We start from the raw sequence: 16,359 nt of genomic DNA on the forward strand, positions 1-16,359 counted from the left end.
AAGATTGGGCTCTATTTCTCCCATTACCATTTCTCTGCCTGTTCTTAGGGGACTCTTTCATGAAGTGACCATTCTGACCACACTTGAAGCTACCAATGGATCCATCACGACACACTCCCGGGTGGTTCCTACCACACTTAGCACCATGCAGGAGACCCATTACCTCCTTGTGCCACACTACCTTAAGACTATGCTGGTCTAGCTCTAAAATTCTTCGAACTTTGATTCTTGAACTCACTCCAGTTCCTTGGTGCAGGTGCACTAGCTGATGATGGAGCAGGTCCATTTGGCTTATGTTGGAAAGATGACCGATTCACATTACTCTTCTACTGCCCAGACTCATTTCTTGTTGTCTTAGATTTCTTGTTCCAGGACTCTTCTCTATATCTCAGCTTATCTTCCTCAACCTGTTGCACATGGATCATCAGCCTTGCTATGTCCATATCTCCTATCAGCATATTTGCCTTTGCCTCCTTACTTGACAAACGAGACAACCCAGAAACAAACAAACTCATCATGCTCCTCATGTCAGCAACCTTATCCGGAGCATAACAGGATAGTTGGGTAAACTTGAGGTTGTACTCATGCACACTCATAGATTCATGTTTAAGAGTGAGGAATTCACTTACCTTTGCCTCTCTTATTTCACGGGGAAAAAATTCATGAAGGCCTTTTCGAACGTAGCCCAACTCACAATTGGTGCACCTTTAGCTATACTTTTCTTCCATTGGTTGTACCATACTTTAGCAACACCCTTCAATTGGTATGCATATAGTTCCACTCGCTCAATAACCTCAAAAACCTTCTGTAGCTCTTCCACAAAGTTTTCTGAATCCTCAGTGACACTTGAACTGGTGAAGTCTGGAGGATTCATCCTTAATAACTCACAGATCCTAGATGTATTAGCCACATCCCGTCGATCCCCTTTCTGCTCACTAGCTTGTTTGACCACCACTTGACTCATAATCAGGATAACATCTTGGAACTCAAAATTTGTGACCTCTCCTTGGGGTTGCACTTCCAGTGTATTGGATACCCCATAATCCTGAGGTTCAACATTCCTCCTAGTGGGATGACCTCGATATCTCTTCGTGGAGGCATGATCTGAAAGATACAGCAAGCACGAATTATAGAGAAACTTTATAGAGATAAACTCGATCGCACGAAAAGAATATGAAAAAAGTGAGATAGTTCCTAAATGTCGCAGCCTCCTAATTATAGATGTGGCGTGCTTCACACCGATAGGTAGAACTCTACATACATGGCTTCATAGATACCCTAGGACTCTTGAACTCTGGGCTCTGATACCAAGTTTATCACTCCCCGAGGCTACACCCTGGACGTGGCCGGCACTCAAGAACTATTGTTTGCCCAAGCGAACCCTTGGCCTGACTCAACTCTCAACGGAAGACTTACTCAACAAGACTAGAACTTTAGAGGTAAAACTTTACTCATAGTCTTTAAAGAAATACTCAGAATATATTAAAAGTAAAACATTCACTAGCCAAAGAGGAAACTCAAGTCTGAAACATCAGTAACTGAAATGAAAAAGACTCATGAACTACTACTGTCTATCTATATATGAAGCCTCTAATACTATAAGGGATGTTGGGACTAGTCTCCCGATCATCCTAACTAAACTGAAATAAAAATACAAAAATAAATGAGGGATCCTCCGAAAACAAGGAGTCTCACCAAGGCTAGCTCGAACTGGGGATGGTATCATGGAATCACTTGTTGATGAACTTAATCTCCTGTATCTTCATCATGAAACAATACAGGCCAAATGACATTAGTACATTGAATGTACGAGCATGCAAGGGTAAATCTAAAACATGACATAATCTTAAACTGGAACTAAACAAACAACTTACCTCGTGTCAACTCAACTCAATCACAACTTAATTTGAACTCACTTCAATATAAAGAAATAGTAAATATGCAATATAAAGAAAACTTTTAAAAAGTAAATAATGACTCAATGTATTAGAAAATACAATATAACTCTGTTGCATATAATAATACAAAATAACTATGTGGGAGATTCTCTAACCGACAACCATCACTATGAGTTATGTGATGATACAATGTCTCCCCCACGCTGCCAGAACTGTCCTATACTTTGTTGGGGTATAGGACTACTCACTAAGTGAATCCGCTAGTCTATGCTTAAAAGCAATAATGAATCATCTAAAAAATATGACCCTTTTTACCCATGTTGGCTACATGGTTTATGAGGACTTTGAGTTATCTGAACTCCTACCCATATCGGTGCTTAATACTACTCCAAAAATTATAACTTAGCTCATCTGTTTAAAAATATTTCTCTTCCTCTGGTTTGAGATAATTACTCAAAAGACTTCTTAAAAAAAAAGTACTAAGACTCCTCTTAAACTCCTTTGGAAAATCATAGTTTCCTCCTCTTTTAAATGTAAAAACATTTACTCTTGGGAATACTTAGTTCTCATATATTCATTTTGAAAAATGAACTCAACTTTACTCATCCTCATACTCAAGAACTTAAGTCTTAAAACAAGTTTTAAAAAGATTGTAAAAGACTTCTCAAATAGACTCAAAAGAACTCTCAAGACTTAACTCTTAACTCTACCTTCAATTTGAATTATGAATTCAAGGTTATGATTTGTGTTATGAAAGACTCTTTGATGAATAAGTGGAGTTCAGATAGTTGATAAATAAGAAACGAGCGAAAATACTATCTGGGGAGCAAAGCGCGACGCAGAGAAGGTATAATTTATTTGGTTGCGAAATAATTTTTGAGACAGTGGAGTCCGCGCTCTCTCTGCAACACGGAGAGAGAGGTAACTCTCTGGAGGAGCAAGTCCGCAACGCGGACCTGGGAGACTATTTTTGTCCGATCTTTTCTTTCTCTCACAAACTTGATTCAACTCATACCCACTGAAATCCTAAGGTAAAAACTTTTGAATTCTTACAACCTAGAACGATCTCAGCGAAACCCATACAAGAAACTATCAATTTACTCAACTCATTCACAATTTTCACCTCAAGAACTCAACAAAAACTTCATTATCAAAGAACGAAACTTAAACTTCAAGAACTCATCAAGAATTCATCAAGAACTTAAATATACTAAATCTTGGGGATGAAATTCGAATATGTAAATCATGATTGGCGTGTGGGTGAACGATCCCAACACTATGATAACTTACATACCTTAATTTGGCGAAACAAATCCTCCTTTTTTTCTCTTTTCCTCTTCTTGAACTCCTCTCAAAACCCTAGGCATAAATTAGAATTTGCGTAACTGATCCAAATCAGATTTGACCTCAAAAATAATACTAAAATCGTTTTAATCTAAAGAGGTAAGGAAAAGACCAAAATACCACTCATATTTTCGGGTAGCTTTCCTTATCTGGACAGACAGATTTCAAATGGCCATATCTCCCTCGTTCAAACTTGAAATTATCAAACTCGGTGGCGTTGGAAAGAGGATTCCAAAACCTTTCATTTGATATCTTATGGGCCACCTAACACATCATGTAGTGAAAGTTATGGTCGTTTGAAGTTGACCCAAAACTCACAACTTAAGCTAATCTTGAATAAATCTAAATTTGGTTATTTCCAATTTAGCGCTTTTTAAAATTAACTCTTTTTAAGGCGGGATGTTACAAATATTAAGATTGTTTATAGAGAGAGTATTATTTTAAATATCTATTATAAAATTTGGAACTAACTTTTTATTTTTATTAAATTAATATATACATACTCAAAAAAATAGAACTAAACGTACATATTCAAATTTTCAATCAACATTAATTATAAATAAATAAAACATAAATTAAATATTTTTGTAATATTAACATAATAATTTAAATATAATTAGAAACATCAAGAAAAATAAATTTAAAAATCATTCCATAAATTTTAATTAAAATATGCGCTATTGACCTCCCTACAGCAATGCCAAAAAGACTCTTAGTATGACTGATAGCAAAACAAGCAATTTTAGTTCAATCATATTTAAAAATTACTCACAAAATATAGTACTTGTGAAGACATCTAATTTTCCGTTACCTTTTGCAAGCATGTGTGCGAAACTTTAGAACATCCTAGAGTAGTTGGGTTGCAGAGATCTCACATTTTTTAAGGAGATTCAATCTAGTGCGGTATAATCTTCATTAGTTCAAAAGTATATTCTTGATGTCTTTTTTAGGATACAATAATAGTCCAATAACGTCGCATAGTTCAAATCACCCTAGAGTAGTTGGAGGTCCAAAACTCCACCAAACTAACATCTTCACTCAATATATAATTTCTCTTTCGTATAGTGAATAAGGTGGAAACTTAGAATATTTTTCTTTGTCTCTAACGCTCTTTCACAAGACTAACCTCAAAATATGAACATAATATAATACTTTTCATTCACTTTTTTTTTTTCTGTTACAACACAAGGAAGAAAACGACATTTGTATGTGTAGGATTTCATCCACAAATAAATATTAAGTATGTAGATAGTCATTTGAATAGCAGTGAACCAATTAGTAGGAGATAACGAGGACTATCGTGGTTGTTGCACCGTTTTTATCCTTCCAAAAGTACGGACTTCGATATGATAAACTCTTTTAAGATAAAAAAAAAAAGATGTAGAATTGTCACATGACGGATTAAGGTGTGTAAGGGCATGCACCCTAATAATTTACGGATAATTCTATTTTATTAATCCATATAACCAAAGTTTAGCGTAAGGATTTGAATTACCTAAAAATATATATTTTAAGCTCTTTTGAGGTCTATAGTTGTAGGTCCTATCAAATACATTTATTACGTAAAGAATTAAGCTATATGCAAGGGTCATTAATTTATTAAGCTAAAAAATGACTACGTGATAAATAAATAAAAATTATCCAAGAGGTGAATAAACTAAGAGAATTTTTTAATCTAATCGAATAAGCTAATCTAGGTTGTAGGACAAGAGGGAGTTGCTCGGATGGTAATCACCCCTCACTTCCAATCCGAAGGTTGCGAGTTCAAGTCACCAAGGGAGCAAAAGAGGTGGGAGCTCCTAGGGAGGGTAAAAATTTTTTTTTAAAAAAAATCTAGGTTGTAGAACAAGTCGTCTTTTAATTAAAAATATTAAGGCTTGATTAGCGAAAATGTAACATCCTGAATGTTTAAAGGTTGTCTCATATTAAAAACTTACAAGTTTAAATTTGAAAGTTCATTGTAGTAGCGTGCTTTATCAAAAATATCAAATTTAAGAGAAAACACATAAAGTCTCCATCGAACTTAGATTTTATTTTGAAGTAGACTCTTAAAGTTTGCGGAAGTCCTATTAAACCACTGAACTATTTTCTATCAAATTAAATATGTCATTTTGACCTGCTTCTGCACTTGCTGTGTTTTCACATTTCCAGGGCGCGTGAGTGTCTTAAAAAACAACTCCAAACCAATATAAAAAGGCCATGTGGCATTGTAAATTGAATTCTTTATTTTAGAAAAAGATCCATCTTCCCCAAATTAATTCAAACACCATTGATAGCCATTGAAGCTTGCTACAGTGCCATGACGAGTCAACACTGCAATATCTCTCAAACTTTGATTCACTTTCACAAGATGAGTTACATTAAATCAATAACAATCCTCGAATTTCTGACTTTTTTATAAAAACCGAGGATACCACACGCAGATGCTAGCTTCTCCTTCGTCCACTGATAATATTATTCAAAAATTGAAGAAAAACTCAGACAAAACACACAGAAAGCCAAAAAAAAAGAGATTGACCTAAAAATATTTATTGTTCATACTCCACTAGATTCTCTCAAAACAGCCTCATTAACTGATACAAATAAATTAGAACTCATTAATATTAATTTTATGTAAGAACTGAAACAGCCCAAAGAGTGAAAATTGCATCAGTCTTACTTCAGATCAATATCACAATTTTGAGGAAGAAAAAGATAGAAAAAAATTGATTAGGAAGAAAAGATAGAAAAAAATTGATTAGGAGGAAAGGTTAAAATGTGGGCGGGTCAAGTTAGCAACCCGACCTTTATAAAAACGGGTAGAAAAATATAAATAATTATATTATTTTATTGAGGAGTGAGAGACACGCGTGGAGAATTGGAGTAGAAATTGCTAAAAATGGCATATTTAGTTTGATTGAAAATTGTTTAGTGGGGGTAATAGGACCCCCGCAAACTTTAAGTGTCTACTTCAAAATAAGGTCTAAATTTAATGGGAACTTTATGTATTTTCTCCAGATTTAAATTAAAATTTGATCAAAAAACAATATTTGTTTCCTTCTTAGATGCCTTAATATTTATGAAAATATATTAGCTATAACAAAAAAAAAAAAATACTAGTTGTTCACCTGCTATGTCTACTATGTAGATATATTAAATGATAAATTATGATGAGAATGACATACAAAATTATTTGCTTAAGTGACAAAATTCTTACAAAGTTTCTAATAATCTTGGTGACTTAACATTATCGACCCTGACAGTATATATATAAGCCATTACGTAAGAAGAAAGAGTCTAGATGAGACCTCAATTTGTAAAATCAATTGTAGGACACGTATCCTAAACTGTAATATACATGTTTGCAAATATAGACAACACATGTCTAATGAAAATCCATAGCACTTTGTGATGACTTGCCATGTCGCCACTCAACCTAGGGGACACATGAAATAAAGTTTCCTATGTGGAAGATATTACGATCCAAAAATGGACATGATGACACTTGTTTCTTTTCACCAAGACAAGTCAACCTCAATCCAACATAACAAAAGAAAAGCAAAAAGATAAAGCAAGAACAAGACAAAGACAAAAAACTTATTCATTCTATTATAACTCCAAAACCTGATTGTCAAGTGTACAAGCCACTAATGCATAAAGTACGAAAATAAAAAATAAGTACAAGTCTCAATATCTTTGTTTTTCAAGTAGAACAAAGCATAATATAAAGGAAAAAGAGGGATCGTCGGGATGACAAGCAAAATGGGAGAACAAGAAGAGCAATCACACTGAACTAGGCTAGATTTTTTATTGCTCTTCTTGTTCTCCCATTCTGAGGAACCTACACAAGTGTAGAAGCAAGCACTATAAAAAATTTGCTAAAAACAACGAACAGAAAAGCGACGAACGGTGTCACTCCAAAAAGCGACATCATTGCCACACTGTCCGTCGCTTTTTAATAAAAATAATAATTTTTAAAATTATTTACAAAAAACAACGGACGACATCTCTTAGTCCGTCACTTTTTTCGCGGATTTTTGTGCCATATATATATATATATAAAATTAATAATTTATTATTTAATATATGTAGAGACGCCGTCTGTCGCTTTTTATTAAAAAAAATATTTATAAATGAAAATTTAACCACACAATCCGTCGCTTTTTAGTCAAAATTTTGGCAAACATCTTTAAAAAAGTGACGTACAAAGAGACGTTGTCCGTCGCTTTTCTTAAAATAACTGAGCTAACGGACGGGAAATGTCACGACCTAAGCCTATACTCTGGTCGTGGCTGGCACTTGAGAACCATTGTTGGTCTCCAAGCGAACCTTCATCCTGGTTGACTACAAGTGGAAGACTAACTCAAGCATACACAAGCATCAAAGCCGAAGAATTATTTTAAAACAACTTATTAAATCTTAAAATTTATTTGAAATACCGAGTATTAAACATATTTAAATAAAATATCTGAAACTAAACACTGCAAGACTGACCAACATTGTCTATCTATGAAGCCTCTACTGTATAAAGATAGGCGTTGGAAAAAGACCCACAACACCTCAAAGTGTTACTACTAACAAATCATAAAACTAGAGTCCTCCTAAAGAAAAAAAGGCCGCACCAACAGCTGACAAGCGGATGATGTGATCTCAATGAAACTCTTGTTGATGATCCTAAGTACCTGAATCTGCAGCATTAAATGATGCAGGTCGAATGACATCAGTACATTGAATGTACGAGTATGTAATAGGGCTGAATAACACAATTAATTGAATTGAAAGGCTAAAAGTAACTTAACTGAAATATAGTATAAATCATGATTAAAGTAATTTAAGCTCTTACCGTAGGAATGCAATAATAGTAAATAATGAATTGAAATATACATATAAAAATATACTTTAATTTACTGTACTAGGGAGTTTCTCTAACCGACAACCATCACTATGAGCCTCGTGATGATACAACGTCTTACCCACGTTTTCAGAGCCGCCCTATACCTTGTCGGAGTATAAAATGCAACTGAACTGATGGATCCACTAAAAGTCTTCTTGAGGCAGGTGAGGAGTCGTCTGCGTTGCAGTACGATCCTATATACGCTGGCTACGTAGTTTATGGGGACTGTGAGTTGTCTGAACTCTCCCCCATATTTGTGTTCAATACTACTCTCAAAATATATAACTGTATGCTCATGTAAAATACTCACTGGATTGAGATAATTAGTCAAAAAGGCCTCTTTAAGAGGTAACTGAACTGTACTCTATCTTTCTGAAAACTCTTTATACTTGTATGAAAATAGTACTCTATTTTCAGTGTGAAAAAAATACCTTCTTTAAGGTTTAACTAAACTTCTCTTTATCTAGCCGAAGTACTTTTGTAAACTGTTTATGCTCTTCTTAAAAATAGTAGTTCTTTTCTCAATATGAAAATAATACTTTTGGACCCATTTGTGTTCCCTTAAATTCTTCTCAAAATATACCTTAAAAATACTCTTGAACTCACTTTAAAATTTCAAAACCAATGCATGAAAATAAATTCACAAAGGATTTCAATAAAAATCTCATCAACTAGGGTTCATGTGAAGTATAATCATTAACAACAACTCAAGGATATCAATGCACATAATAATGCAATCTCATAATATAAGAATTTAGAATTCATAGCAAAACATAACTCATATCAAGAATTTCATAAAATTGAGGGTAGAACCCTAGATTCAACTTGCTACTAACTAAATTGAGATATAGGGCGTGAGGACGAACTAGTCCAGCACTATGAATAGCGTTACATACTTTATATGCACCAAATTCTTGAGAAAGGTGAGATCTTTGGATGAAAAGATGACAAGAAATTTTTTCTTGAACCTTAGAGATAAGTTCTTGAGAAGCTTTTTTGAAAATCTATGAATTTCATGAGTAGGATATATTAATTCGTGTTAAGATGAAGGAATTATGAAGTTCTATGGTAAAATATTACCTTGAATGATGGATGAACCTTGGAAGAAGTTAGTTTCTTGAAAACTTCTGTTTCTAGGGTAAATTTATGAACTAAGAAGGTGAACTACATATTTGGGAGTTTTTAAAAGACCCAGAGCCCGCGCGCCCGAGCGGAAAACGCCTTAGGCGCACAAGTTGTTGCCTCGCCGCGCGCCCACGCAGAAAATGCCTCGATCGCACAATCAACGCGTGGCAAGTTAGTGTCCAGTAAAATAAGCATAACATTTTACTAGAACTCCAAATGATGCAAACTTGGTGGCATTGGAAAAAAGACTCAAATACTTTTAATTTGATAGGTTATGGGCCATGTAACTCTTCATATTCTAAGAGATATGATTGTTTGAAGTTGATCCAAGTAAAATCTTATATCAAAACTTAATCGGTAAGGAAACTTTCAACTCAACTTTGTGCTAGGGAATTCTTATAACCTTGTCACGACCCAGACCGTCGTGATTAGCACCCACACTAAACCTCTGGTGGGAGAACCATTACTACAGCCCAAACTAACAAATTTTATGAAAATTAAGATATTTAAATATACGGAAGCAGGTTTAAATGACAACAAAAATGGAGTCCCCATAAACTCCAAGGTTTTTAACAAACAACTAACCAAACTAATGCGGAAGAACAACCCCTAGAACCTGAAAGTCATTGTACCCAAACTCTACTAACGACAAGTCTAAGAACAAGGGGTACAACCCCGAAACTAAACAACACCTTAAGCAAATAGTCTGAGTCTGAAAAGAGTGGACTTAAACAAGAAAGATCTATGGCGTCCCGAAAGAACTAGCTCACCCTTGAATCCGGTCACGCTCAATAGTCACCTAGTTGAGGTCTATCAATAGCCGCTTGAAGATGTCCTGTACTTAACAAAGAACAAGGAAGTGCAGTATCAGTACACAACCACAATGTACTGGTAGGATCACGCAGTTATCCCAATAAGTGTAACATACATTAGTCAATACAACAATATAATCACATGCACATATCGAACATATACAATATCATCAACATATACGAATAATGAACAACTTCACGATTCTCATATATCACAGTTATATCAATTTAGAGCAACATATCGTCTTCCAATATCAATCATCATTAGATATGAATGAACTCATCACAAATAGATACATAACACAATTCAACGGTCCTCTCACGGAACCCAATTCAATGGTACTCTCAGGAAACCCACACTCAAACAGTTAGCATACCGAAACGTGGTACCCGATCTAACGATTATGTCGGAACATGACAACCGATCCCATAATTATGCCAGAACGTGGCAACCGATCCAAGTTAGTTATGCCGGAACGTGGCAACCGATCCATTCAGCACACCACAATCACAATCACAAGTATATCCTCAAGATCATACATTTAAGTCATGATTTCATGGTAACCATCATTCATCTATCTCATTACAACAAGTGTGATCCATAATGCAACATTCATATACATACATGTATCATAATGAAGCAAAAACAAACATACATCACACAATCATAGAATCACAACCATCACCTACCTCGAAACAAGCTTGAAACCCTAAGAAACTTGATCCTTCCCTTTTCGGATCCGTTCCGCTTGTTCTTGGTCTACAAACAATCAATATAATACGGGAATCAATAAACAATCACTAATTACCCGAATTACTAACAATTCTATGAACCCTAGATCAAACCTATGTTCCTAATTATCCAAATTAGGGTTGTTTCCAACATATAATCTATAACAAAACCCTCCCTCATCAATATTCACCCATTCTATTATGTTCTACAGATTGAAAAACGGATTCGGAGAGTGAAAATCTTACCTTTAGCCTCAAGAATAGGGAAAAACAAGTAGGAGTCACCTGGCATTCGTTCCTTAGCTCTAAAACTCAATAAGTGCCAAATAAGGTTGTTTAGGGGTTTATTTACAATCTTAAGTCGCGTTGAACCCGCCACATTAGCCATCATCCCATTGCAGCGTCCTCGCCCTGGCGGCAAAAATCCCGCCTCAACGGCTTGCACGCAACCAGTGAGCTATTTAAAGAATTCCAACACTCCCATTTCACAACACACCTCTAGCCAATGACGCTCAGAAAATACTGTTCACGCTAAGATCGATTTCGGGAGTTCTACTCACCCGAATTCAATTTCGTAAAGTCGTACGGAATTCTTAACGACTTATCTAACTTCTTATGTAATTAAAGTCATAAATAAGTCACCCGATTGCTACCAGATTTCCCTACACCTTAATGACTCAAATTTCATCCAAATCTGGACTAGATTGGAAAATCTCAAGTTACTATGAAAAAGTTTTCTTACCCTAATTCTTTCTCCATTGGCTTTTCCCTAACGAGGGAATCAAGTCGTTACAATAGATACCAATTTACCTATCACTCGTCCCCGAATGATCAACTAGGAAAGACTGGCTAAAGTAAGGGTAAAGTAGTATCTGAATCGTCGAATTACTGGGGATACTTGTCTCGCATGCCCTTCTTACCGAATCTCATTACCCCCTAAGGGTTTCACATCTCCAACCTCAAACCAACCAATTGAATACCTACAAATCCTCCCTCACAATGCCTCAATGAAGTCATCTCAACACTCGAGTGATAAATATTGTTGTATGTAAACTTAACTAACAACAAAACGATTCCCAACAACCACCAAAGTTGATCGTACACACCTCTGCCACTTGCTATCAAGGATCTTGACATAATCATCAGGTCCTTTCTCACATAAGCATGATAACATTCTAAATCAATACTCGCTACAATTAGAAGTGAACCTGAACCAACCAACACACGCTCATAATACCCAAACAATCATAGTTCTTAACAATATCTCCATCCCACAACATAAGTTCATATGAGCTTAAGTTATAAGAAATTTGATCATTATAATTCAGATACTCATCGAGGGATATGTCTAAGCATACAACCCCTCCAATAACACTATCAAAATGCTAGATTTAGTAATTGTAGATTACCTCTTAAGAACAGTAGAATTGGACCCAAGGATCCCCACATTCAACCACTCATAATCGATACATGAATTCGACGACTAGAGGAATATTAAGATTGTCGGACAACCACAAATACGCATGGTAGCTCTTCTATAAATTCTCAGTGGTACATGTAAAACCACTAAAATACTTTAACAATTCCAAGGCAACACCAATTATGTCATTCGAAATAACCAAATCTTCTCAATCTTCCCACTCAACCAAGAGAACATCGCAAGATTTGATACCCCTGATCCACCCACAAAAGTGAAAACACACTAGAGCATAATTAGTGAATCATACTCTCAACACTAACAACCATCATAAACACTCCGACCTTTTACCTTATTATAAACCAACACTTTTAAAAATGAAAACCTTTCTTAGATACTTTAACAATCAAAAGTAATAAACTTTACGACTCAAACCAAGTATAAATCCTTTCAAAGGTTCACTACCTAAGACAATTGATCATTTCTCACCTTACGAATTCGTACCTTGACAAAATACATCACCATGAAGGTAGACTTTGAATGAAAAATCTGAATTGTAATTTCCACCGTATAATACAATCCCTTTCTCTATCAACATTAGCTTGTACCTTGAAGATTTTTATGAAATCATGGATCTCCACTTAGCATCAATCATATATCCATCGATCTTACAATATCTTTCACCAACAATTCAATCATACTCATTACTAAACTCAAAAACAAAAACAAAGCACTTATCATCATACTCAAGCTAATGTCTGTACAATCATTTCTCAAGTCCTTTTTCAATAGTTTTTAACCCATCTGATGGACCCATGACACTTTTACCATAGCCACAACAAAATAATGAAATCACGCATCTCTGAACCCAATTATCTACCCCGCTGAAGATGACTCTTTAGCCTTAAGAATCCAATAAAATATTCTTGCTCTCACCTCTCTCTAAAGTTTGTACTACATTCTACTATATTTTCCTTCATTATAACTTTACCTCTTTAACATTCTATTCGAGTGGTGTCCTACCATCTCTTATAACTTTCCATGCAACCACGTTGCTCACCAAATATTAGAAAACCACAACCTTAGATACTCGCAAGTGGTAATTACTATACACAATTCGCTTAACCAACAATCTTATTGTATAGTTACATTCCACCACAATCCATCACGCACTCTTACTACCATTACGCTCGATTGCCTGGCTATCACTACAAGTCAATATTTTCATCGACATGACACCTCAAACTCAGGTATACCCATCAAATTCAAAGAGCTAACCCAATTTTATACACACTTTCTTCCTAAAATATTTTAATTTTCTTTACCCAAGTATACTCATTGGGACCTACCTTATCCATAAGCTTGTCATTCCGGTATCAATCCACTCTTTTATGGCTTAAGATAAAATCACCAGTCTTCATACTACCCTTCTTCTTTTTAACAAACAAGACAGGAACATCCCATGGGGAAGCAATAAGATGAATGGAATCTTTATCAAGAAGCCCTTGGATTTGACTTTAAGCTCTCTTAATTCTGACACCACAGGGATAGACTCAAAAGAAGGGAATTCGACCTTAACATCCCAAATATGAGCCAATCACGCCAAACAATCCTGCCCCACCAGTTTCCTAGCCCGAATGGAGGATATGATATTAGCTAGCTTAGGCTTGTACACCCCTTGCCACTCTAATCTTTCCCTATTGGGGATCTCTAGTGTTATCGATTTAGTATTACAATTAAGCCTGGTATAATAGGTAGACAACCAAGTCATGCCTAAGATTATATCAATTCAATCATATCCAGCATAACCAAATCAACCCAAATCTGAAAATCCATAAACACAACAGGACAATACGATATACATGGGTGATTATGACTGACTCCTCAACTGGGTAGAAATATGGATGAGGGCATCAAGTATATCACAAACTACATCAAATCCCAAGGCAATTGAACTAACACGTACGAATAAGTAGAACCCAGATCACACAAAATAATAGCCATCCGGGCACATACAAGAGTAGAACTAGTGACCACTACATCTCACACCTCAAAACTCAGTTTTTCCCGGAAAAGCATATAACTGAGCTCTGTCGTCTTAACGGGTAACCTCATCTGTAACACCCCAGAAATTTTTTTCAAACTGAGACTCGAACCGTACTTCGTAGTAAGTGAGATTTTGCAAGGAATTTAAAATTTCTTCAGTGTTAAGGTCACTAGATGTAGCACCTTAACTTCCAAGAATAACCCAAGAGAAAAGCATTCAAGTCATTCTTAAGTTTTGGGTCCACTTCAAACGACCATAACTCCTAGTACAGAATGAGTTAGGTGAGCTATATGATAGAAAATTAAATCCCTTCGAGTCCTCTTTCCAACGCTACTGAGTTTTCTCAATTTCGATTTCTAAGTAAGAATTTATGACTGATTTACTAACATCGCGCAAACCTGGCAGCAGCTCCGCGATAGCACCGCGACGCGGAGCCAATACAGACCTCACTGCCTGGTGAAAAATCATTCCGACTCCCAGCTAGTCTTATTTATTTCTTTAGGGGTATTTTAGTCCTAAAGACCCTTAGGAGGTCATCTAAAATTACCCTAAACATGTAGAAAATCAGTTTTCTTAAATCAAAACCCTCTCATTCACTCCAAAGATTCTACGCTCAAGAAAATCAATAAAAGCTAAGGCTAGGGTTCTTCTTTAAAGGTTTTCCTTCAAGTTGCTTCAAGAGGATAATTCTTTCAGGTCTGTAAGCGTCCATAGTGTTAGGTTTGTTCACCCACACTCCAATCATGTTAATTTCAGCTTTAAATTTGTTCTAAAAGATGAAGCTTTGATATTCTTGTTATGTATTCATGAATTTGTTTCCATTCTTGAATTGGGTTGAGATTGAGGAGTTCTTGAGGTTAATGTGTCGATTTATAGAGTGGTTAGAGTTAGATTCTAGTGTACATGTGTTGTGTATCTAAATCTAAAGAGAGATTGAGAAAAAAAATCGAATTTAGGCAAATTGGGGCTAGGAAACGAAGAAGGAGAAATTCGAGTGCAATCTGGCACGCAAGTCCGCGTCGCGGACTTTCTCCCCCAGTGAGATAAAAGTTGCTCCGCGTCAAGGTTAGGACGCGGATTCCTCTGTCTCAAAATTTAATTTCGCGAGTATTATTTTAAACCATCTCCGCATCGCGGACTTGTTCCAAGATGGTGATTTCGTGACTTTTATCATGTTTAGCTATCAACAATCATTCCTAAACATCATGAGACCTTTACTATCACAAGTCACAACCTTGAATCCATAATTCAAATTCAAGGTAGAGTTAAAATTTAAGTCTTGAGAGTTCTTTCAAACATTTTGAGAAAGTCCCTTTTAGTCCTTTTGATGAGTCTTCTACAAATTCTAATAATTTATTACAAGACTCGAGCAAGTGAGTATGAGTGAGAAGAATGTATTCATGAGTCCACTTTATCATTACAAGATCCTTCATATCATGAACCATAACTCTTGAATTCATAATTCACATTTAAGAGAGAGTTAAGGGTAGAGTTCAAGAAAGCCTTTGAGTTCAATTGTGAATCCTTGAAATCAACTATCGATTTGAACTAAGTTTTGAGAAAGTAATTCATAGAGAATGAGAAGAGTTGTAAACCTGAGTTCCTTATTGATATTTTGACCCTTGAGTCAAGTCATTCATGCTCATAACTTCCGCATGAACTCCATCAATTTAGTATCTTTGAAAGGAGTAGTATCTTCAAGTTCTAAGCCTTTAAGTGTTGAGTTCCTAATCCCTTTTGAGAAGCATCTTTGAGTACTTGAGTTGAATATTTCATGCTCATAATTCCACATGAATATTATAAGTCGAACAGTCTTGAGATGAGAAGTATCTTTGAGTCATTGAGTTGAGTAGTTCATGCTCATAATTCCACATGAACTCTGAGTAGAGCATTCTTGAAACGAGTAGTATCATTGAAGTTCTTGAGTTCCAAGTATTTGAGTTCTATCTATGGTTATTAAAAACCTTGCATTGAGTAGTTCATGTCCATAATTTGGCATGAACCATATTTTAAGAAGTCTTTTACAAACGTTTTAACTTTGTTTTAAGACCTAAGTTTTGAGTTCAGTAATGAGTAAAGTTGAAGTTCTTTTCTTCAAAAAGTATATGGGG

The 16,359-nt window shown here is 35.5% G+C and overlaps 1 protein-coding gene across 1 annotated transcript; it reads right to left on the minus strand.

Annotated features, from left to right (window-relative positions):
- Positions 1-326: 326 nt before the first annotated feature.
- On the minus strand, positions 327-14,716 carry LOC125863994 (uncharacterized). Its single transcript, XM_049543949.1, has 3 exons — positions 14,647-14,716; positions 695-1,104; positions 327-407 (listed from the first exon to the last, which is right to left on the minus strand). The coding sequence occupies exons 1-3, from the start codon at positions 14,714-14,716 to the stop codon at positions 327-329; spliced, it is 561 nt and encodes a 186-aa protein (XP_049399906.1).
- Between the last annotated feature and the right edge of the window lie 1,643 nt (positions 14,717-16,359).

Source organism: Solanum stenotomum, chromosome 5 (genome assembly GCF_019186545.1).
Source record: "Solanum stenotomum isolate F172 chromosome 5, ASM1918654v1, whole genome shotgun sequence".
Classification (NCBI taxonomy): Eukaryota; Viridiplantae; Streptophyta; class Magnoliopsida; order Solanales; family Solanaceae; genus Solanum; species Solanum stenotomum.

Coding starts and splice junctions, on each gene's coding strand:
- LOC125863994 (XM_049543949.1), bottom strand. CDS start 14,716: ATGATTTTTCACCAGGCAGTGAGGTCTGTATTGGCTCCGCGTCGCGGT. Junction 1,105..14,646: donor TATCGCGGAGCTGCTGCCAG/GTTTGCGCGATG, acceptor TGTATCTTTCAG/ATCATGCCTCCACGAAGAGA. Junction 408..694: donor TAGCTAAAGGTGCACCAATT/GTGAGTTGGGCT, acceptor CATGTGCAACAG/GTTGAGGAAGATAAGCTGAG.